This window comes from Argentina silus (genome assembly GCF_951799395.1).
Source record: "Argentina silus genome assembly, chromosome: 9".
Taxonomy (NCBI): domain Eukaryota; kingdom Metazoa; phylum Chordata; class Actinopteri; order Argentiniformes; family Argentinidae; genus Argentina; species Argentina silus.
The window spans coordinates 3,326,652-3,350,565 of record NC_139663.1 but is presented as its reverse complement, the minus strand read 5'-3'; the positions used below and the strand labels follow the sequence as shown (position 1 = coordinate 3,350,565).

The 23,914-nt window shown below is 45.3% G+C and overlaps 1 protein-coding gene across 1 annotated transcript; it reads left to right on the top strand.

Moving 5' to 3' along the window:
* Nucleotides 1–2,530: 2,530 nt before the first annotated feature.
* rab40c (RAB40c, member RAS oncogene family) lies at nt 2,531–23,011 on the top strand. The gene is made up of 6 exons (XM_083676845.1): nt 2,531–4,211; nt 13,317–13,377; nt 15,590–15,650; nt 16,009–16,086; nt 17,928–18,150; nt 19,211–23,011. Exons 1-6 carry the CDS (start codon nt 4,070–4,072, stop codon nt 19,483–19,485), a joined length of 840 nt encoding a protein of 279 aa, XP_083532971.1. The 5' UTR covers nt 2,531–4,069; the 3' UTR covers nt 19,486–23,011.
* The last annotated feature ends 903 nt before the right edge of the window (nt 23,012–23,914 follow it).

Here is a 23,914-nt window from a genome sequence, read left to right as displayed (position 1 = left end):
CAAAGCATCAGTAGGGACACCTCTCACCCCAGCTATGGACTGTTTGCCCTCCTCCCATCCGGGAGGCGGTGCAGGAGTCTCCGTTCCCTCACCAGCAAGCTCAGGAACAGCTTCTTCCCTGCAGCTGTTACTCTGCTGAACTCAGAATCCCGGTGGTAGCCCAGCCCCCCCCCCCCCCCCCCCCCCCCCCCCAACTGACTCCCAGTATCAGTGTACCCTCCCCCGATACCTCTACTGGCTGCACACCACTCAGGGCTTCAATTTAGCTTTTGCACTACTGCTTGTTTTCACATACCATATTTATTATATTGATCTCTAATTATACACCTTACATATGTAAGATAATTCAAGACCTATTGCCCTTCAACTGTACATATCATATTGATATTCATCTCATGTATATTAACTTATTATATCAATTTATTTATACACTGTCTACAATTTCATGTCTTTTGCACTATGCCACTATTTGCACTGGTTAGATGCCAGACTACATTTTGTTGTTTCAGTACTTGTACTCCACAACTGTGCAATAAATTTGTCTAAAACAATAAAGTTTAATCTAATCTAATCTAATCTAATCTAGACCAGAATGACATCACTGTTACTGTATGAGGCTTGCTTAGGGTTAGTCTCGCTTTGCCAGGTTTATGGCTCACACAGCTGGCGAGGAAATCTGGGTGATTGATGATATGGAACACACATGCACACATGCACACACACACACACACACACACACACACACACACACACACACACCCTGTAGGGAATCTGTTTTATTACGGCTCAGAAGAGGCTTATACAGAATCTACATTTATCTGATGGAAGTATGATTGGTTTAACCCTCTAATCAAGCATTAGGTTTTTATCAGGGAAAATCTGCTTATTTTAAAGAGAATAGTTGCCATATTTTGAGTGAGTGTGTGTGTGTGTGTGTGTGTGTGTGTGTGTGTGTGATTGCGTGTTTTGTAGCTGGACACAGCTCACTACATATCTTCCGCCGTAGATTGAAGACTCATCTCTTCAGGCTACATCTCAACTGTCCCTCCTAAAGACCTCTTCATCACCACTACCCCACTGTACAAGTTTCTCTCCTGTAAAAATTTTAAATAAATAAATTCTTCCTTCTTCTAGCATTGTGACTGCCAATAGCCCCTGGTCCTACCATAGATTACTTTTTCTTATGATGACTGATGTATAGATTATTCACTTATTTAAACAAATGTATTTGTTATAAGTCGCTTTGGATAAAGGCGTCTGCTAAATGCCAAAAATGTGCACGCGCGTATGTGCATGTGTGTGTGTGTGTGTGTGTGTGTGTGTGTGTGTGTGTGACTGGTTGTACACATGTCACGGTGTGTGTTTTCTAGCAGTGTAGGGTCCAGATGTCCCTCTGTGCCCCTAGAGAGCCTCTCCATGCTCAAATCTAAATGGGCCGGCACAAAGACTTCCAGTCATTTGCATGATAATCTATTCAGGGGGAGGGGGATTACTTCAGCAACATTTCCCCTTAACCGGCGAAACCTCTTACCCTTTAACCACACTATTAACCCTCTGACAGCTGTCACACACTCCCTTCACTAAGTCCTGTTGAGATAGGAAAATCTCATCTTTTTTTCCATAGGGACTGAGAATAATACTTTTTCTCTATGTACTCCTCCAAGCACACAGGTCACACAACTCAAAATGATACCATGTATTGTTGCTTTAGAGTGACTGTGGGTATAATGAGGTGCTGTATCTGTAGCATACACTACAGGACTTCAATGAGTGATGCCATGGCTTTCACATATAGGACAAATATTCCCATAGGGATGGACCACATTTCTTTGTTCTGCCAGTTTGTTATGTGATTTGAAAAACCTGAATATTCTTAAAAAACACAGTTTGAGGTTGAAATTACCCTGATTCTAGATTGTGATTGCTATCTATACCCCAAACCCTAAAATGACATGTGTGACCCTGGAAGTCTCCCAGAGTCTTAAGGCTGCAGCTCTACCTGGCTTCTCCATAGACATACACAAGTGGAAATACATCCAGGTCCAAGCAACTCATGTTGCTGCTATTCACATATTTTTTTTCTCTCTCCTGGTTGTGTGTCATTCATTCATTATTCAATTGGTGGGTGTTTGTCTTCAGGAGACAACCTGGCAGCGGCAAGACAGCTGAGTCATGAACAGGTTTGACACAGATTCAAATCCTCCTCAGCCAACTATAGCTTCCCCTCGCAAGGTCTTCTGGCATGCAAACCTACTGTACTGTAGGCCTGTTTTCACACTACTGTGGCCAGTCGTGATATTTTATTTACATTACTTTATGTCTTATTATTCCATTCATTTATAATTACTCACACTTCAACTCTAAGCCATGGTTGCTGTTGTTGACAGCTTGTTTGATGGAGTTTGCTTAAAACCTATCGCATCATACTGTGTAAATTAGTATCCAGTCAGAGGTGGGGAAGGGCGGGACTTAGATCAGGGGGCGGGAACATCGAGTGGCAGACAGTGCACAGTGTGTCGATCTGTCAACAGCAGCAGTGTTGTGCTTTATCGCAAATATGATTGAGCGTGGAGGAAAATTGGATGATCACATGGACTGAGATTATCAAATGCTTTTAAATTGACTTGCACAGGAGCCAATATCCTAAACTGTACTTTTATACGACGAGGGAATAGTAATACAAGCAACTACGAACCAGGGAAAAGATCGTGAAGTTATGTTGTCCGGACAGAGAGGGGCCTGAATTTCAATCTCGGACTCACTCGGGTGAAGTTATCGCCTCGGCTCGCTAGCTTAGCTTACTAGCTCCTTAACCAGTATAGTCAGCTAGCTGGTATAGCTAGTTCAAAATGATTTAAGACTGTTTAGTAAGCTATATATTTTCTAAACGAACGACATATATGTGCTGTCGACTAGGCTAGTAAGTTGCCCTCTGTCGTTGAATTAACTTGACACTTGTCAGCTTGTCATGCCATGGATAGCCAGCTAGCCAACTAGTAGCATTACCAGCTAGCCTAGTTAGCTTCTCCTGTCAATGCCAGCGACGCAAAGCTGTTGTTGTTCTCCAGCTAGCTCAGCTGACTATTTAGACGTTCTTCAACAAGGCTGCTAATTGCAAGCTTCAATAACTACTATATAGGCATTTGTTTAATGTTAGCCAACGACGTTGCCTGTATTAGTGTCACAGTATACATATTTTGGCTGGACTTTCTTTGTTGTGACACAGAAACCATACGCAGCTAGCTATTATAGCAAGTTAACGTTATGCGAACAATGAGCACTTGGACCCAGCTAGCAAAGCTAGCTTGTCAGTAAGCGTACCTAGCTGGTTGATTCAGGTCTATCGAGTTGACGTCCCCAGAACAAAGATGTGTTTTTCTTCTCGAGAGAGGCTCCTGCCAAATTGCTCACAACAAGATTTATCTTACCGTCTGTTGATCAAGCAACAGCTATGTATTTTAAATGTTAACGTAGTCTTAACCTCTAACAGATGTTTTGCTTGAAGAGGTGCTTTGCCAGTTCCACAGTAAAACAATTGGATGGTTAAATGCAGGTTATACATTTGAGGTTAGCAAATGGGGTATTTTGATCAGTTGGAAAGACTTTTACCAGGTGCTTGCTCTCATCGAGGTTCTTTTTTTGACCAACACCTGTAACCTGACTAATTGTGGCCAGGGGATGTTGTGCTTCTCAGCTACCCATTCTTGACAGATAGCTTGTTCCTTAAGGACTACTTCAAGTTAGAAACATTCTGTTTACCTTTTTTTATGACACAACGCTTTTTGCTGCAATTGTCAAGCTACAAAGGATTTCAAGCTGGCATAACCTCTTTCAATACTCAATATCGACCATACAGTGGAACTTAACAAGAATTCAAACGAAGAGGACCACATAGACTCTCCACACTTTGTCATTGCCAGACAGGTTCATGACATAACTTCCCTTTGTTTTGGACCCGGGCAAGATAACAAAGGGGTCCCCTCCTTTTGCATTCGTTAAAGGGTCTACCCACGTACCCTTTCACTCCTCTCTCCCCCCCACCCCTGTGTGGGCGCAGATGTGAGGGAAGATGGGCACCCAGGGCAGCCCGGTGAAGAGCTACGACTACCTGCTCAAGTTTCTGTTGGTCGGAGATAGCGATGTGGGGAAGGGAGAGATACTAGATAGCCTGCAGGATGGATCTGCGGAGTCCCCTTATGCCTACAGCAGCGGTGAGTCACTCATTGCACAGGAGATTATGGTGATTTTGTTTATGAATCAGGAATTATTGTCTTTTGTATGTTTTTGCTTCAGTCAAATGCAGTCATTGATAACAAAACACTAGCATTTTTCTCTTTTCAGAAAATCAGGTATACTTTTGTGTGATACTTATGCACTGTAGCAGACACACACAGATAGGTTACTGTCTCATGCATGTACTTTCTCTATATGATAAGTGGTGTGTGTGCATGTACAGTATATGTGTGTGCATGTGTTATGCATGGGTAGGAACACAGTGTGTTTGGGTGGATGGCTATAATAAGATGTTTAAATAGACCAGACCTTTTCACCACCCCTGGTTTTACATTTACATTTTAGACATTTAGCAGAAGCCTTTATCCAAAGCGAGTTTCAACAAGTACATTTGTCTAAGTAAGTGAATCATCTATACATCAGTCATCATAAGAAAAAAAATCTATGCTAGGACTAGGGGCCATTGGCAGTCACAATGCTAGAAGAAGGAAGAATTACTTTTAGGAATCATTTTTTAGAAATATTTTTTTTGATTTTTATTTACAGTAGAGAAACTGTACAGGGGGTAGTGGGGATAAAGAGTTCTTTAGGAGTTGCAGTCAAGATGTAGCCTGAAGAGATGGGTCTTCAGTCTACGGCGGAAGATGGGTAGTGACTCTGCAGTCCTGACAGCAGTGGGAAGCTCGTTCCACCAGCGGGGCGCCAGGACAGTGAAAAGCCGCAACCGAGTAGTGCGACTGCTGCATCCACATAGAGGCGGCAGTGCCAGGTGGCCAGCCGAAGTGGAAGAGCGGAGTGATCGGGCAGGGGTTTGGGGGCTGAACATTGCTTGCATGTTAGGGAGGGGCTGTTCTCTTTGCCGTCCGTTAGGCGAGCACCAGGGTCTTGAATCTGATGCAAGCTGCTACCGAGAGCCAGTGAAGAGTACAAATGAGGGGGGTGACATGGGAGAACACCAGACGGGCTGCAGCATTCTGGATGAGCTGCAGAGGTCTGATGATGGAGGCAGAGAGCCCTGCCAAGAGTGCATTACAGTAGTCAAGGCGGGAGATCACAAGTGTCTGGACCAAGAGTTGTGCTGCTTCTCTGGTGAGGAATGGACGTGTCCTTCTGATGTTGTAGAGGAAGGATATACAGGAGTGTGCTGTCACTGTGATGTTCACCGCACAGGATAAGTGGTTGTCAAGGATCACCCCAAGATTCTTGGCTGTCTGGGTGGAGGTCACAGTAGAGTTCTCTACTGTGATGGAGAAGTCTTGGAGAGAGCAGGCTTTCCCAGGGAGGAAGAGCAGCTCAGTCTTGTTAAGGGTGAGCTTGAGGTGGTGGGCTGACATCCAAGCAGAAATGTCTGCAAGACACGCAGAGATACGTGTTGCCACCTGTGAGTCAGAGGGGGGGAAAGAGTTGAGTGTCATCTGCTTAGCAGTGGTAGGAGAAACCATGTGAGGAAATTACTGAGCCAAGAGATTTGGTATAGAACAGTAAGGGCCCTAGGACAGAGCCCTGGGGGACACCAGTGGTGAAGGCTCATGGAGAGGACAGATCCTGGTAAGAGCGATCGGCCATGTAGGATGCAAACCAGGAGAGTGCAGAGCCAGAGATGCCCAGTTCTGAGAGGGTGGAGGGAAGGATCGGGTGGTTTACTGTGTCGAATGCAGCAGACAGGTCCAGAAGAATGAGAACAGAGGAGAGGGAGGAAGCTCAAGCAGAGTGGAGGGCCTCCGTGACAGCAAGGCGAGCAGTCTCAGTACACTGCCCAGCCTTAATGCTGGATTGGTGAGGGTCAAGGAGGTTGTACTGAAGGAGACAGTGAAACAGTCGGTTAGAGGCAGCACGTTCAAGGGTTTTAGATAAGAAGGAGAGAAGGGATACCGGTCTGTAGTTATGGACAGCAGATGGGTCAAGAGTTGGTTTCTTGAGAAGAGGCTTGACTCTGGCTGTCTTAAAGGCAGCTGGGACAGATCCTGTGGATAGAGAGGAATTGATTATGGCGGTAAGGAACAGAAGGAGGTCTTTGGAAATGGATTGGAGAAAGGGGGAGGGGATAGGATCGAGAGGGCAGGTGGTTGCCCGCTTGGATGTGATCAGTTTTAGAATCTCATCAGGGGGGAGCTGATAAACCAGAGATCGAGTGTAGCGCAGTGGGTTTGGGAGGAGTGGTGTTGGCGAGAGGTAGAGAGAAAGGTAGAGAGAAAGAACTGCTAATTTCATCAACCTTCTTTTCAAAGTAGATGACAGAATTCATCTGCAGACAGGGAGGAGGTGGGTTGAGGAATGAGGAGAATGTGGAGAACAGTTTCCTTGGGTCAGAGGCAGAGGGTTGAATTTTGGAATGGTAATAAGAAGCTTTAGCAGCTGATGCAGAGGAGGTGTAGTTGAGGAGGAGAGGGAGATAAAGTTTTAGGTCATCAGGGAGGCTGGTTTTACTCCATTTCCTCTACAAGCTTGCAGGGTTTCAGACAGCCAAGGAGCGCATGGAGAGGATTGTGCCGGCCTTGAGGTCAGTGGACAGAGAGAGTCGAAGGATGAGGAAAGAGTGGACAGGAGGGTGGAGGAGGCTGCATCAGTGAATAGAAGGGAGAAGGATTCAACAGAGGGTAGGCAGGATAAGACAGAGGAAGAGAGAGCGGTGAGGGAGAGGGTACGCAGGTTGTGGCGAGAGCATACAGTGTGGGTAGAGTCTGACTGGGAGGGGCTGGATTTGAGGGGAAGGGAGAAGGAAACAAAATGATGATCAGAAACTGGAAGAGGGGGGTGCTTAGTGGCGTAGCACACTAATGCGCTTACCACGTAATCGCAAGGTTCCTGGTTCGATTCCGACCCTCGACCTATCTTGCATGTCATCCCTCCTCTCTCTCCCATCCTTCCTGTCAATCTCTACTGTCTCTATCCCAATAAAGCAGAAATGCCCTAAAAACATATTTAAAAACAATAAAAAAAAAAAAGAAACTGGAAGAGGGGTAACAGTAAGGTTGGAAGTATGGGAGGATCTGGTGAAGACAAGGTCGAGCTGATTGCCCGCCTTATGAGTCGGAGGAGAGTGGGACAGGGTAAGGTCGAAGGAGGAGAGAAGGTCAAGTACTCCAGACGAGTGAAGCTTCTCTGACTGGATGTTGAAGTCATCCAGTAGTGAGAGCGGTGTGCCATCCTCAGGGAAGAAGCTGAGGACATCCGTCTCTTCTAAGTTTACAACCTCACAGTCCCATAACAAGACCCGTATTATGGGGAATACACACACGCATACACACACAGACACACACACACACACACACACACACACAGCAGCAGCAGCACCCCTTCTGAGAGCAAAACTACACAGTCATGACCTTAGCCTGGATAACAACAACAGATGCTTTATATATTCTGGTTTTTCAGGGTTTGTTGCTTGTGTACAGTATCTATGGGGGCTGTGGGAGTGTCGGTGTCATGTGGCATTATCAATCATCATTATGCTTCTCAACATTTAGAAATGGATTGGAAATCCATGCTGGTTCATGTGGCTGTTGAATTGAATCCATGTTATTGTGTCCTTTTTGATTCACTTGAATGGAGGTAGACTTAATGGCCCATGTGTTTTTCATTCAATATACAAAAAAACCCGATCATAATTTAGGGTAGTGAATATAGTGACATAGTGTGGGTGCGATATCCCAGTCATTGTCATGCAGGGCTTGGTAGTCTATAAGGAATGACACTGGATGATCTCCGCCGGGAGAGGAGGTTGGTCAGGATTCGCTCCCAATCAGATGAGCTCTTCCTATGGTCAGGATGAAACAGCCTGCGTCTGATCACTGCCTGCTGCAGAGAGCTGGTGGTCCAAGGCTTCAAAAGAGCTGCTTTACACACGCAGCAGCAGCAGCGGCATCATCCTCCCTCAGAGGAAACCCCCAGAGAGGAGAGGAGAGGAGAGAGGGAGAAAGAAAGAGAGAGAATAACTAATGTCTTAGCAACATTGGGTCACTCCTTTCATGCTAATATGGCTGATTTGATTCCTGCAAGGGAGAGTGGAAGAGAAAGAACCAGAAAGAGAGAGGTATGATGGGAGAGAGAACATCTAACGCTTTGACAACATAGGGTCACTCCTGCTATGCTAATAAAGAAGGATTTGAGTCCTTCAAGAAAGGGAGAGTAAAGGGATAGAGCTATGGGGGAGGAAAAGGAATAAGTAAGCAAAGGAGGAAGGACGTGTGTGTGCATCACTTCCATATATTCAGCCATAATTAGGCGTAGTTGTCCAATTATGGAGATTCAGATCTGAGTCTCCACTGCCTGCCTGCTTATGCCCCAAAGGAATCCGTGTGTAGATCTACCACAGAAGTGAATACTTTTTTTCACCAACAACACTTCACTAGAGATGCTCCCTTAGATTCCCTGTATCCATTTCATTATTAAAATGAAAAATGCTGCCTTTCAGACTAACAGGAACTGTGATGAAAAATACATCAGTCAGAAGCATGAGAGTGGCATGACCCCTTTTTGCGAGTACTAATCTAATGGCTTCTGTCAAAGGGTGATGCTTGCTGTCAGTGCTGTTGGCAGTCTGAAGACGGTTGAAAAGGTCACGTGTGTTTGTGGATTGGTGGTTCTAGAATAAGTATTTTGTTCAGACTGTCTGCATCAGTTGTGGGGACAGTAAAGCGGCCATGGTTGGTGTAGGCTAGTTAGTTGGTCTAGTCCCTTATTTTCCACCATTTCGTCAGGAGTTAAATGTTTTCTTTCTGCTGTTCATAGATTCAATCAGTCACAATAATGCATCAAAGCTAATGCTAAATGCCATTGGAAGTCAGCTCTCAATCATTAGCAATCAGTGTCCATTGAGAACCTTCTTGGCAAAGACCCGTCTGTAAAGGCCTTTAAAACAGGAAGCCATCTAATTGATACTAGCAAGATCAAAAGACATCAAACGTCTTCATTAAGTATTGAGGGCGAGTGGGGAGCACAGCTGTATGGCTCCATCAGGGATGTTTATCTAGACAGACGCACTGCTATTGAATTTTATCCCTCTGGTAGAGAAAGAGAGAGATATTTTGTGAGTAAATATTTCAGCAGCACCAAGACTCAGAGATATACAGACATTTTGATTGGCTGGATGGAGGACACATCTCCCCTCTCAATTGCTCCCTGCCTGATTTGGGGTAGTTGGGGCGATGATTACATAGCTGTCTGTCTGTCAGATTTCCCCCCAGTGATCAATGTTTCTGTGCTTCATTGATCTTTAATTTAGGTTGACCAAAAACTCGTCAGTCAAGCGGCTTTGCACTCGTTGATAGGCTACACTGAGGGGAAGCTTTTCTGTGACGTCTGAAGTTAATTTGATGATAGATTATTATATTGCCCGACTGTATTATCTCACCTTTTATATCATAACAAGTGGCGTGCCAGCCATTTGGCTGAAAAAACGAAACAAATTAAGGGTTGCACCTTTAAGTAAGAAAAAGAAAATAAGTGCCATTCACGCACAAAGTGCTAGCGATGTTCCATCCCCCACCCTTTTTGTGCTGGCTTGACACTCATCCATCAGCGGGTGACACCTGTGGAACTGATGGGTGTAGTCAGACCAGAATGTCTACCTCTCTTCTTCTCCCCTGAGGCCTGCATATTTCCTTCTATCCCTAAGTGACTTACAGTTCACTCAGCTCACCCATGCTTCCGAAAGTGCAGAATAATCATCTCCAGCTCTCACCTAAGATCCACCCTCATGCGCTCCCTTTGTTGCACCCTCAGAGTTCAACAGTGGTGGTAAAACACTGCTTTCACAGTATTTATAGGGTTATAACTTGGTACAGTAGAACGGGCCTATAGGTAAAGCTAGTTCAAGCTTTTACTTTTGATTCTTTTGTCGTTTAGTTTTGTTGACTTTCTCTTAGAAGGGGAAGTTAAAACCACAGTCCTTTGTGGCAAACACCATGCACCAACCAGCTGATTTAATTGGAACCAAATTCAGACAGACTCAGTATAACCCACAGTACAAGGGCCATGGCTCTGATCTAAAATCTGATCTATGTAGAGGCAATCCCTGTACTGTTTGTGTTTGTGTGTGTCCATGTGTGCATGCGTGCGTGTGTGTGCGTGCGTGCGTGTGCGTGCGTGCGTGTGTGTGTGTTTTCCTTTCCCCCTCATCAAATCTATCCTCCCCCTCTTACCTTCTCTCATTCCATCTGTTGGTGTGGAAATAAACAGTTTGAGATGAAAGGACAGGAGATTGGGCTGACAGGGTGTGACTACTTGTCTTTTTAATCAGTGAGTGTGTGACTGAATTAGCAGTGTCTGATTTTCGCTTTTAGAACTGAGTTACTCTGTGTTGGGCTACAGGCTAGTTAGAGAGAGATTTTTTTTCTGACCAGGCCCGAGTTGTAAGCTAGTTATTAGCCTGATTTTTTGTTTCTTTTGGTCTGATCATAAGGTCAGGAAAAACTGCTGGCCCTAGTTACAGAGTTTCGCCCTTGTTAAAAAAAAAGAGAAAGAAAATCACATTACTGGCTAGAATAACTGTGGGAAATTCCTGTAAGCATTTGTTGACCACCTGAATTAATATTTTTTGGGGGAAAAATCCAGACAGAGAAAATGAATGTGGAACATTCGTGTGGACCCAGAAGGACACACCTCGCTACATAAAGTATGGAATTAGAACCTTTTGCTCCTGTGTGCTGTTCTGTTCTGTGCGTCCCCTGATGTCATGACATCATCATGGCTGTCGTTGGTCGTATACTTCTGCATCAGATTCTAGATCGTCTGTCAACCTGCCTGGATGGGGGGGGGGGGGCGGGGGGGGTAATCTCACTATTAGTGTGTTCAAAGATGATCCCAGCAGTAAGGCCATGATAAAGAAGAAGAAGATGATGATAATGGGCTTGGCTGCTGGGAATATGACCGTGGCGATGCCTATGTGAGTAGCATAGGAGAAAAGATTAAAATGAAAAAACGGGTTGAAAAGACAATCTAGACCAGCTGCTAGACAGAAGGAGAAGCCAGAAGTAAGACTCAAATCTACTGTCTCATTCACTGTTCTACAATGGAAGAGTCCCCAGGGGTCTATGAAAGCATAGCAGCCCGGTGCTAAAAGCCTATTGTTTCTGCATAGCAATTGACTGTGTTATTTGATGGCCGGTATACCCAGTGAGTGAATAGTTATCGTGCTGGAAGCAGGCCACTTCAGAGATAACCCCCCCCCTGTGTGTGTGTGTGTGTGTGTGTGTGTGTGTGTGTGTGTGTGTGTGTGTGTGTGTGTGTGTGTGTGTGTGTGTGTGTGTGTGTGTGTGTGTGTACACGTGCACGCCTGTGGTGTATGAGATGAAGATCAGGTTGTAATCCCACTGATGGATGCACAGACTGGCACACTGACAGTGCAGGGCTGATTATTACCATGGAGCTTACTGACAGGAGCCAATAGAGGGGCTTTCACCACACTTGTCAGTCTGATTCTGTCTTTGCCGACTGTCTGTGTTACACACTCTTTGTCCCTACCTCTTTCTTTCTTTCGTATTTTTCGTATTTCGTAACTCCCCATGTATCTCTCTTTCTTCCTCCCCCCCCTTCCCTCTCCCGCTCTCTGAAAGGTTAGTTACTGAAAGGTTTACACCAGGGTGGTTTCTTTGCTTAGTGGACTCTCATAGCAGTTTTATACATTTACACAGCTGCATATTCATCTGGCAAGGTCACCGGGCCGCCCCCCCTAACCGCTTTCTCATTCCCATTCCCTGCACCCCTGTGTATGGATGAGATGGTGAGAATCGAAACACACACACACAGAGAATTGCGACAGGGCTGCGGAATCAGTCAGATCAAACACATCGATTATCTCAGCCATCGAAGGTGCCCTGGCAGGGAGAACAAAGGAAGCGCTTTAGACTCTTAAGTTCGGGGTGAAGCTCAGACTGAAAGACTAAATTGAATCAGGCTAGCCTGAGCTCAGCACTTTTGCTGTAGAATCTTATCAGCCGGCAATATTGCTGGTGTAAGCCTGAAGTTGCTACCGTCTTTTGTCACTCGCGCTGGCTAACGCAGACAGGCATCAGTGCTAGCCTGTGCTGCCGTGTCAAATCTGTGAGACCTTGCGTCACCTCTACGATGCCTTGCCGGGGCTGGTGTTTGTGGATGACCGGAAGGGGTGGGTTGGGGGGGGGGGGGGGTCATAAACACAGACCAAGAAAAACCTGAAGTGGTTAGAGATGCTGTCTAAGGTGCGGCTGTCGACATGCAGGATGACCCTTCATTTGTGCCATGTGAAAAGGTGTGTGGTTTACAGAACGAAAACCACAAGATAACAGTTCTAAGATGAAAGGCATTGGAAGGAAGGACATGTTCAGACATGCTTGGACCACAGAGCAGCAGGTGTGGTAGTAGAAACACCGGTGCCAGTGTAAACTGCGGTAAAGAATAGGGATGTGCCCAGGGGCAAAACATTGCCCGGAAACCACTTCTGTCAGGACAGGAACACAAACACACACACGAACACACACACACACAACAGTGTGTGTTTATAATCCTCCGTGGTGTCAGTAAGAAAGATATTTACACATTCTTGGAACACGGAAGTTCAGTAAAAGGTGTTTATTTGATATTGAAATATAACACTTTCAGGCAGCCTTTATCAGGACGGCACTGCAGACAAAAATACAAAGAGATGTTGAAATGCTTACATTTGGATACATGTTATGATGACGCCTTTGAATCTTGGTCATTTCTCATGTCAGTCATCCTGTCTTCCTTAGTTATTTTGCGCCACTTAACTAAGTCTATCCTTTGTGTCACTCACTGTCTGGCTCAATGCCACTCAAGATGCCACCACTCAAGTCATACCAGTGTGTAGAGCCAAGAATGTTCCCAGGTCAGGTCACATGGATTGCATGCATGCATACCTTACTGTTTACTACCTACTAGATTATTATCCAACTAACATTAGATGTTGTTGACAAATTTACATTTTTAAAAAGAGAAGCTTTGACATGAAACCCGCAGCAAGTATTGCGGTTGATATTGTTGTCTAATGGACAGAAAATGTCACCTGGTTGGTATCAGTTGTCTTTCTCATGAAAGACTCATGTCTCATTTTCTTTCTTCCTCCTCTCTCTCCCTCCACTCAGGGATCGACTATAAGACCACCACCATTCTGCTGGATGGGAGAAGAGTGAAGCTGGAGCTGTGGTAAGTACTGAACACCACTAAATACTTGTGTAAGTACTGAACACCACTAAATACTTGTGTAAGTACTGAACACCACTAAACACTAAATACCCTGGCACAAGCTATCTTTATATCTCCCCCAAACACGTATATGTTGGTAAGACCTTATGGGAAAATTACTTCTCCAAACCCTGTGTTTGTGCAGCAGACCTTTTTATAGAATAACTTTTCAAAGACTGTCATTGATGTTCCTGACAAACATCACAATGTGTTTTTGGTTGTCTACACCATGTCAGAAACAACTGAATGAGGCCACCATCTTTTTTTCAACATATTTCAATATTATTTCCATTTGTAGACAAGGTCTTAAGTGACTGTGCTTGTTCTAAGATCTCCAGGATTCTTAGAAGTCTAGGAAGATGGAACGCTCTGGTACTGTAGCTGGAAAGCTCCTGAGGGTAGAAACGTCACCTTGTCTTTCCAATAAAAGCGAAAGAAAGGCTGTTAGAAGTCAAGTACTCTTTCTCTCTCTCATATTCTGTATCCCTGTGTCTGTATCTTCCCTACTCTTTCTCTCTGCCTCCCACTCTACCTACATTACCTTTCCCTCTCTCCCACTCTCTTTTCCTCATTCTATCTCTCACATTTTCTTCCTCTTCCCCCCCCCCCCCCCCCCCACTCTGTCTATGATGACTCAGTCACCTCCCAGCCAGTTTCTCTCTGAGACACAGAGGGAAGGAAATTACACACATTAAAAAGACATGAGCCTTAATGCAGGGCATCCATCAATGTCGGTGCACAGCCCAATCGGCAGCCAGACTCATATCACGGTCAGCTCACCGACAAATCAGCTTGTCTCTCTGTCATCTCTTTACCCAATCACCTTGCAGCCCCGTCTCCCCCTCACCAGTCCAACAGGATACAGAGAGATGCATTTTTTCTCTCTCCAGTAGAGATAACAGATGTATGGGTGGCAAAAAAGGCTTTATTATAAATTCATAAAAAAGCAATCTAGTTTGTTGTCTCACAAAAGCATTTTCGTGGTCTGTGAAAAAGCATTATGATTCTGCCTGTGTAGGTGGGAGTTAACTCTCCTTTCGCCAGAGAGACAGATGGAGAGAAAGAGGGACACATATAACAGGCCTAAACTCACTGACAAGCTCGTTTTCCAGAAACATATTTTAGACCTACAATTCTCTGAAACCTGTGTTAATAGCATATTCACTAATTCTGTTAATATGGACAATTAACAAGTGAACAAAAAGCACACTCCCATACCCATTAGAGCTCACACAGCTCACTTCTCGGAAATGGCAACGTTGTGCTGGACAGGACCCTGCCTCTGGTGACAGATCGATAGATTTCCCCTCTGCGTTCAATAAAGTATACTCAGCTCCACTCTACAGTGCTCTCTATGGTCAAAGGGCCTGCTAGCTCAGGGAAGCTAGGAGGCCATTATGGCTCTTAATGCGTTTGACACACATACCACCGCTATCTCCTCTACATGCCTCTGCATACAGCACATTAAAGTTTAAACTCCACATAAGCAAACTCAAGTCTTAAGATAACCACTATCGGAGGAAACGATCTAGTGATACAGCACGTTATGGTGATACAGCACGCAATGTTTTTAACTACAGGACGAATCCTAACTTGGCCTCTGTGCGGTGCATAGTTAGAATTTTCAAGCAAGTCTCCCGTTGACATCGATGTGTGATTTTAGGTGAACGTCTGATTTACATGCGCAAATCTCAAGTTTACATTCAGAGAGCTTCACTTTTGGTTATGCCCATGTAACCATGTATGGTTATCCCCGTGTAAACACTAGGCCAGCCATTTTGTGCAGAAAACACTCACAACTTGACAATCACAGTAGTTGAGGAGTGATGGTGTTGATTAACATTAACACTCACACAGAAGTCAGGCATGTTGGTAATGAGAGCTGGTTTCTGATTACCTCTGCTTACTGGTGTACAAACACCACGACTGGCAGTAGGGGGGACGTCAGCATTCTCTATCCTCAGCCTCCTCAACCTTCAATGGTAGAGGGTTCAGACTAGTATCAAGTATGTCATTATGTTTGCGTCCTTAACCTCACTGTTAAAGTAGCCCTACTTTGGAATGATATCTGTCAATGCAAAGAAAGACGGGTAGACTGTGTTGTCTTTCTTGGTAGTCCTATTTGTCAGTATTTGACTCTCTATCTCTCTTTCTTTCTCTCTCTGTTTTTCAGGGACACGTCGGGCCAGGGGAGGTTCTGCACTATCTTCAGATCCTACTCTCGTGGAGCGCAGGTGAGTTTGAGTTCATGCTAGGTTTAGTATGATAACTACTGAAGCTATTTCCACATCTATGACTGCTACCTCTGTGCCTCTTACTCAGACTACTTCTAGGACTATGATAACTACTGCAGTTTACCACAGATATGAACACTATGACTATGACTACTAGGTCTGCTCCTCTTCCACCTCCCCTGAGTGTTGTTTAGATGTAGCGATTAAGCCCCCCTGCTGAGTGTGTCCGCTGGCTGGCCCTCACGGCTCCTCCTACTCCTATAAACAGGAAGTGTGTGAACAATGCCTGTGGTGATGTTGCTGTGTGTTTGTGAGTGTGCGGGATGTTTATGAGTGTTTGTGTGTATTCCGTCTCCAGGGGATCCTTCTGGTGTACGACATCACCAACCGCTGGTCCTTCGATGGCATCGACCGCTGGATCCGAGAGATCGATGAGGTGAGGGGGAGTGGGTGGTTGGGTGGGGGAGGGAGGGAGGGAGGGGTAAAGGTTGGGTGGTGAATGAGGTACAGGTTATGAGTGAGGGCTTGGGGAGAGGTTCAAATGATTGGAGTGGGAGAAGGTTGGGTGAACCTCCCTGTTCTAGGAAGGCTTGGTTTTATCTGTTAGGTTTACACTGCCTCTTTCTCTGCCTCTTTTCCGCATCAAGTATTACTGTATTTCCATGATTCCTGTTGCCTCTCTCATGCTTGCCTAGACTGTTACTCTGTTGACTCTAGTAAATCCTTAACAGATTGGTCTTTTAGCATCAGAGACAAAGAGGTGCCCCTGTAGGATCGTCCTGGCCCATAGTGCTCAACATACGCCTGAGTGGACAGAACAGGCCCTTAGTGTAAACACACACACTACTTGCTCATGCAGTACAGCATCATGGGTCAGCTCACTCTCATGATTAACAGTGCCTGGAATCCTTAAGCACCACAGCAGTAGAGCAAGTCCCACTGTGTATTGCAGCTGTAACTGACTCACAGAGCCTGAAGACTATAAGAGGGTGAAATATGAGTTCTTCACCCTACAGACACCCTCGTACCGTGAGTGCCTTGCAGCTGAACACCAAGCTGAACACCAAGCAAGAGTGGAGAGTAGAGGCTCTCAGTGACTCATTGTCTGGAAGCCTCATTTTCTCATCATTGATGGAAACCACAGCCCCCTGCACCATTAGCCTTTAGCAATCAGCCACTGACCAACAGAGCCTAGAGACCACAGTCTCCTTATTGTAGGGCAAAGGACGGGAGCACTGTGACTGGGCCCAAAGACTCTTAAATTGTGTGTGTGAGTGAGTGAGAGAGAGAGAGAGAGTCTCTCTGGCTCCTGTTCCCTACTCACTCCATGTCCTTCCTGTTGGCTGTGTTGTAGAAGCCGAGAGGATGTCCTCTGTGTGTGTGTGTGTATGTGTATGTGTGTGTGTGTGTGTGTGTTTCTTCTCACTCTGGCATGCACAGCAGGGGGCGGGGTGGTATTTTTGGCCTCTGGTGTGTTTGGTGAAGATTTGTCTTTCCTGCTCCACCTCGACAGCATGCTGGGGCCGGTCATTACAACAGCCATTGAAGGGAGAGAGAGAGCAGAGGAGGAAGGGAGAGAGAGCATACTGACGAGAGAAAGAGAGTGGTTGATAGAAAGGGAGATGCATCTAGAGCAGCCACAGAAAGAGAGAGAGAGGGACCCTCTCTATATAGCTTTCTTTCTTTCTTTTTTATTTTTTTATTATTCCTTTATTATTAAAATCACTTTGAGGCCAGATTTAAAAGAGACTAGGAGAAAAAGGAAAGAAAGTTTGAGGGAGAGGAAAGAGGTTATGGTTGACTGGGATGTTCACAGAATGTTCTAGTAGTGTCGTCAGAGCAAATGTGCTGAAATAGAAGTCGCATGACAGGCAATGTCATTGTCAGAGGCAGTACTGGTCCTGTTGAATAAGTAACAGACTACACCGCCCACTGTATTTTTAACTAGCCTACTTTGGGAAACCACTGGCCCCTCCCCTCTCTCCTACTCCCTCTATCTCTTTTAATATGGTCAAATAGACAATAACTATCACATATATAGATAGATAGTACATATGTTCAGTATGGTACAGTATATGTGTCTTATGTGGGAATCAAACACGTAATGAAGTGCAAAACATGTCATTGCGTCGTAAATGCTCTAACTGAGGCACTGGAACCACAGATGGATGTTTTGTGATGTGTCTGAGTCCATCCATGGTTCTGTAGCAGGCTGCTATAGACGGAGGTGCCGAACCTCTGAGTCCTCTAACACTTGCACCTCCTCCCCCTTCCCAGCATGCCCCTGGGGTACCACGGATCCTGGTGGGCAACCGCCTCCATCTGGCGTTCAAGCGGCAGGTGCCCACCGAGCAGGCACGGGCGTATGCCGAGAAGAACGGTATGACCTTCTTCGAAGTCAGCCCCCTCTGCAACTTCAATGTCATCGAGTCGTTCACGGAGCTCTCACGCATCGTACTGATGAGGCACGGCATGGAGAAGTTCTGGAAGCCCAACAGAGGTGTGTGTGTGTGTAAATGACATGGAGATGCGCTGTGTGTGTGTTTTGGTAGCCCTTGTTCAGTCTCCAATAGCCATTTGTCCACTATTGCACATTCTCGGTGCTAAATGTGTACACCGTAGAAATGTTAAGTTTTTCTCCCTCCACCGTTGGTCTGGTTCCGTCTTTCCCTCTACATCTCTCTCCTTCTCATCCTTTATCCCTTCCCTCCCCTCTCTCATTCCCCTCCTTCTAACCTCATCTGCCCCAGCTGCGCCTGTCTCCCTTCTTTCATCTAATTTCATCTCTCTCTCTCTCACTTCTCAAACCTTCCCTTTTACATATCTCATCATCAGTCCTCTCACTTCCTTCTTAAACCCTAATGGTGTGTGTTCTCCAGAGGGAGTTGGTAATGCTTTAGTGGAGTGTTGCTGTAGCGTACGTAAGTGACAGCGCTTTTCCAGATCCTCTGTGCTGCTAATGCACTGCTGTCTTAAGATGGCCGCTACATTCAGAGGCTCGTTTCCTCCCTTCGTTATTAATTGCACACTCGCTTCATGTTCTGCTGTCGACGTTTCCTGTCTGAGCCATCTGTACCGAGAGAGGGACACAGATGGAGTAGTTACATTAGTAATGTCCCTGCTTGCCCCCCAGCAAATGAATTTCATGCTCTCAGGGCCAAATTATACAGTTGAAATGAGCCAAAACTTGCCTCTGGTTTGAGGGAGTGTAGATTAGATAATGCTTTTAGTGGCCGAGTTTGTGGAATAGTCGTGTTAAATGTGTGAGTGAGTGGGACTTGGTGGGTGATGAATCTGGCTGTGGTTGTACACAGTGAAAAATGAATGGTTTACTTACATGGACATCTTGAGGGCTGAACTACTCATGCAACTCAACCTTTTGCAGTGATCTCCATTGATTGACAAAATGTATGATTTACAAGGAAGTTAAGCGTTTTGCTTGCGTAGCTCAATTAAGGATTCAGTAATCAGGTTAATGTTGATATTTTGTTCTGGCAGTGTTCAGTGACTCTTTGTTCATTTAATAATTGTTGTTGTTTATTCTCTCTCTCGCTCCCCAGTGTTCAGCCTACAGGATCTGTGTTGCCGGGCCATCGTCTCCTGCACGCCCGTCCACCTCATCGACAAGCTACCGTTGCCCGTGGCGATCAAGAGTCACCTCAAGTCCTTCTCCATGGCCAATGGGATGAACGCGGTCATGATGCATGGACGCTCCTATTCGCTGGCCAATGCGGCGGGCGGGTCAAAGGGCAACAGCCTTAAACGCTCCAAGTCCATCAGACCACCCCAGAGCCCGCCTCAGAACTGCACCCGCAACAACTGCAAGATCTCTTAGTCTTAGGGAAGGGAAGGGACAATGAAAGAGAGGGAGACTGCCCCCCCTACCCAAACTGAGAAGCAGGGGGATTCTGAACAGAACTTAAACCTCCAGAGACTTGCCGCCGAGCACTGAGAGAGAGAGAGACGGCCCCTCCACTCCTGTGTTCTTCGTCTGCTGGAGTCACATTACTACATTTACATGTACAAAAACATACGTGTACATAAATACATACATGCATACAATCATACTTGGTTACAGTACATACCACTTCCAGTTGGTGTCCCAGGTCTTATTTGGGTTTGTGTCCCCTTTCACCATGTATCTTTGAGACTTCTGAGCTCTGACGTCCTGCTGTTGCCTTTTTCTGGGGAGTTGGGAGTTGAGGTATGAGTTGTGTTTTGGGTCTTACGTGTGTTGGTGTTTAGTGTGGTAGGATGGTTGGGTAGTGTCTCTTTCTTTTTCTCCCTCTTTCCGTCCTTCATCAGCAGCTTAACCATTAGCTTCTTACCAAGCTTGTACTCATCAGTGTTCCCTCCTTCCTTGTCATTGTGTCCCTATGATATGAATGACCAGTCATTCAATAATCAATACCTTTTGAGGACATCCATAGTTATCCATTGATCACTAGCCCATTGTAATTACCCTTCACTATTACCCCCGGCTGTCTCTATATTATTAATTGCCTTTGATTGCCCTATGTTGCTATTAACCATCAAGTCTACAGCTCATTGGCCTTGAAAGGCCAGAAAGTAGACAAGGAAAGGAAAGCAATTGAACCTCTTGGGTTCTCCAACCTTTTTGTCCTTGACCTGCTAGTGTGATTTTGAACTGAGCCCCTGGGGGTTGTAGTTGCAGACGAGGTGAAGACAGCTTTCCATTCCAGCTACCCATGGGAGCCGTTTTGAGAAAGGCAGACATTTATTTCTCTATCAGCCCCTCCCTCACCCTTTCTGAATTTCACGGTTCATCTCATGTCTGTTACATGCAGAACTGCTTTTCCCCTCAATTTGCTCTTCAGACTTACCCCCCCCCCCCCCCCCCCCACCCCCGCTTAGGGCTATTCAGACAGGCCACGTAATTTTAAAGTGATTTTTTGACAGATAAACATATGCATAATCTTTTCTTTTTTCCCCCCACATTTAATTTGTCTTGTCTGAACTGGCCCTTACCCACACACACACACACACACACACACACACACACACACACACACACACACACACACACACACACACACACAACCTCAGTGACTGTCCTTTCTCAGCTCCTCACTAGACCCCCGCACCTCTCAGCCTGTCGCTGCCGGCTTTACCCTTCTGTGCCAAACCTCTCCTAGTGAAGAACATAAGTCTTACTGTGTTTAGAAATACAAAAGCATGATTTGAAAACAGATTCCTATTCCCATATCATGCCTGGAGCTCTGGGTCTCAAAGATTCATCTTTTGTTTAGTTTTTTTATCACGTGAACTAATGCGTACTCCAGATGTTCTTTCATCAGACCAACATAAATTCAGTGTTAGACATACAGCATGTGTAGAAAGCCTTAGAGATGAGCTATACTCAAGCGTGTTTTTAAACTGCACATTGAACAGAGCACGGCTTACAGTGTGTTTGGGTGTTGTAGTTGAATGAGACTAGAGTGCCAAAGTGAAAGCTTTGATGGAGGAAACCTGTGAATAGGGAACAGAGAATGTCTGTTCATGTTTCTTAATGTAACAAAGCACAAACTATGTTAGCATCACATACCTTTTCTTGTTAAGCATCATATTTGGCCAAGGTAGCGAAAAAGCAATATTCTTGTAATATGGAGGATTTTGTAACATTATTTTATGTCGCCACTAAACCTGGTGTTTCCTGAAGCAGTTTTTCCTACTTTAACTATCTGTTTCTCTCCGTCTTTCCCAGATGCCTCCCTATCTCTCCCGTTTCTTGTACCTCTCATTCCATCTCCCTCCCTCTTTTCGCCATCTTCTCTTTCTCAATCTCCCTCCCTCCCGCCTCAGCCTCTGATCTGAGCCCTGCCTCCCGTGCTGTCACATGATTCATAGCTGCTGAATAATAGATGCTCTTTCGGTAGATCTCTGGAGGGTTTTTTCATCATCAGTCAGCCCCAAGCCAGTTTCCTCTCATCTCTCTCTCTCCACCCCTCCCTCTCCTCCCCTGCACCAGTCAGGCTGTTTCCTCTCTGCTCATTCTCTCACTTTCCCCTCCTCCTTATTGCTCCTCCCACAGAATCTGTCAGTATGCCAGACTCTGTTTCCCCCTGACCCAGTTCACACCAAAACAGACCATGGATTTCCCTGTGTTACACCTTGGTCCAGACCTATATGTGTTCCAGGTTGAGATGAGCTGGAGGTAGACCCTGGAATTTCCTGGGTCTATAGTGTGGTGTGAATCATTCTCCTCTTATCTCAGGGAGCAGCCCCCTGCCTCAGACCCCCAGAGTCACCCAATGAAGCCTCCTGGCTCTGGGTAGAGGTTGCCCCTAAACCACAGTTCTAGGATCAGATTACCCCTACCCCCAAATCTAACTTTAACCATGAGGAGGATAAAAACATAATGTAGGATTAGGGGCAGCTTCTACCTACAGCCAGGACCTCAGGCTGAGTGGTGTTCTGTACATGGAGGCCATTATGTTTTTCACCCCCCCCCCCCCCCCCCCCCCAACAGGGTTGCAAGTGTATCCTGCCTCTGTGTGTATAAGCTTATTCAGTGCTACAGGTGCTTTACTTAACCCTCCCACTGGTCTTAGAAAGAAAGGCTGCAGTAGTCAGCTGGTTTCTTGTTTCTGCATATTTTGTTTGTTTGCATCGCCTCCAGTATTGTATGAATGAACCCCCGAAGAAGAAAGAAGGATTCTCACGATGCCTGTCGCTGGCTTTATTTTTAGAAGAGGCTTTTGCCTTTTGAAGCCTCAACCTCTGTGGTAATAGGAAAGAAAGATTGTCATGTTGTCTCTCGCCTGGACAGAAGCATAATGATCCGCTGTTAGTTTTAGTCTGTAAAGGGGAGGGTAAAGGTGTTTTTTTGTGTGTTGCACATCATATGGTGCATCAGACCATAAGTATGTGACGTAGAGAAGCCAGTTTTCAATGACCCATTTTTTTCTCATTTTAAACTTTTGTATTGTAATGTTTTTTATGACTCCTTCCTTGATGCTGACCTTATAATAGAGTCTGACAAATTATTTTCCAGATGGGATTATTATTATTATGGACATTTTAAAAGGATTGTTTGAAGAGGATGATGGGAGAATGTGTTATGTGACCTCAACGCCATGTCAGGGCCCCATCGGGTGACCACTGATATTGCCTGTTGATGGTGTGTATAAGGGAAGTGTGTTGTATACGTCTTGATGGTGAACACAAATGTAAAACACTATTTTTCCTTTGGTTGAAGCTGCTGAGTAACTTAAGAAAGGAGTGTGTGCGAGTGTTCTTGAAACAACAAGCTGAACATTTGTTTTTAAATTATTGATTGTACAGTTCCTAGGCTAGGGTATGAAAAGCAAGCCTTTTTTCACAATAAACTGTTAACGTTATGAACTTCACTCGTCTTCTTTCGCCTTCCATAATGTAATACATCGTAACTTTAATGTCATTTCCGGAATTTCATGTTATTCAAATGTTATTTCAGGTTATTTTTCAATGTTATTTTAAGATGTCCCTTGCACTTTTGCAGCAGTCCCTGGGGAAACACCACAATGGCGTTATCGACAGAGCCAAACCGTTTATGCTCACAGCGCCAGTAACTTGGCTAATTCAAGCTCACCTAAAGTGATGCCGGGAAAACGAATTCTATTCTGACACAGGTCTGATATTAACCTGCAGGTCTGTAGTGTCTTGGATGTTAAATAGTTTCCCAAGGAAAGGCTGCCATCTACTGGATTCTACACTGGTAGAACACAAGGACATTTATTTTCAGCTTATAAAAATACATTCAGAATAGAATTATTCAATACTAGAATCATAGATGAGTAGAATATAAAAACATTAATATCCTAATACTGCTTAAAACATATTAACAAACACCATTGTCTGATTCAAGGACTGCAAACTACAGCAGATGCTAGGTCATTCTTAGCACTGCAGTGTAAAATCTATTAATTAAAATGATGAACGCTCTTTGACTGTCATTAATAACACTACACAAGCAATTGACGCCACATCAGATAGCCTGCCCCCCCTAGATGTTTAAAATGCACTCCAAATAAAGTTAGACTTGATATGCTCTGGGGGCTCTGGTTCTATCCTACTCCGATGGTGTTTGTGGTTGGTTAACCCCTGGTCTGCTGGACCCTGGTCTACTTGCACTGGTGACCTGCCTGCTTTGGCTCCAGAGAGGTGTGCTTTCGGGCACTGATCCAGGCAAGAAGGGCAGCTCTCGGGGAGGCAGTGGCTCCAGCCTGGGCCCCCTGTGGGGCCTTCCCTGGATGGCTCCCCGG

Coding starts and splice junctions, on each gene's coding strand:
- rab40c (XM_083676845.1), top strand. CDS start 4,070: ATGGGCACCCAGGGCAGCCCGGTGAAGAGCTACGACTACCTGCTCAAG. Junction 4,212..13,316: donor CCCTTATGCCTACAGCAGCG/GTGAGTCACTCA, acceptor CCCTCCACTCAG/GGATCGACTATAAGACCACC. Junction 18,151..19,210: donor GTTCTGGAAGCCCAACAGAG/GTGTGTGTGTGT, acceptor CTCGCTCCCCAG/TGTTCAGCCTACAGGATCTG.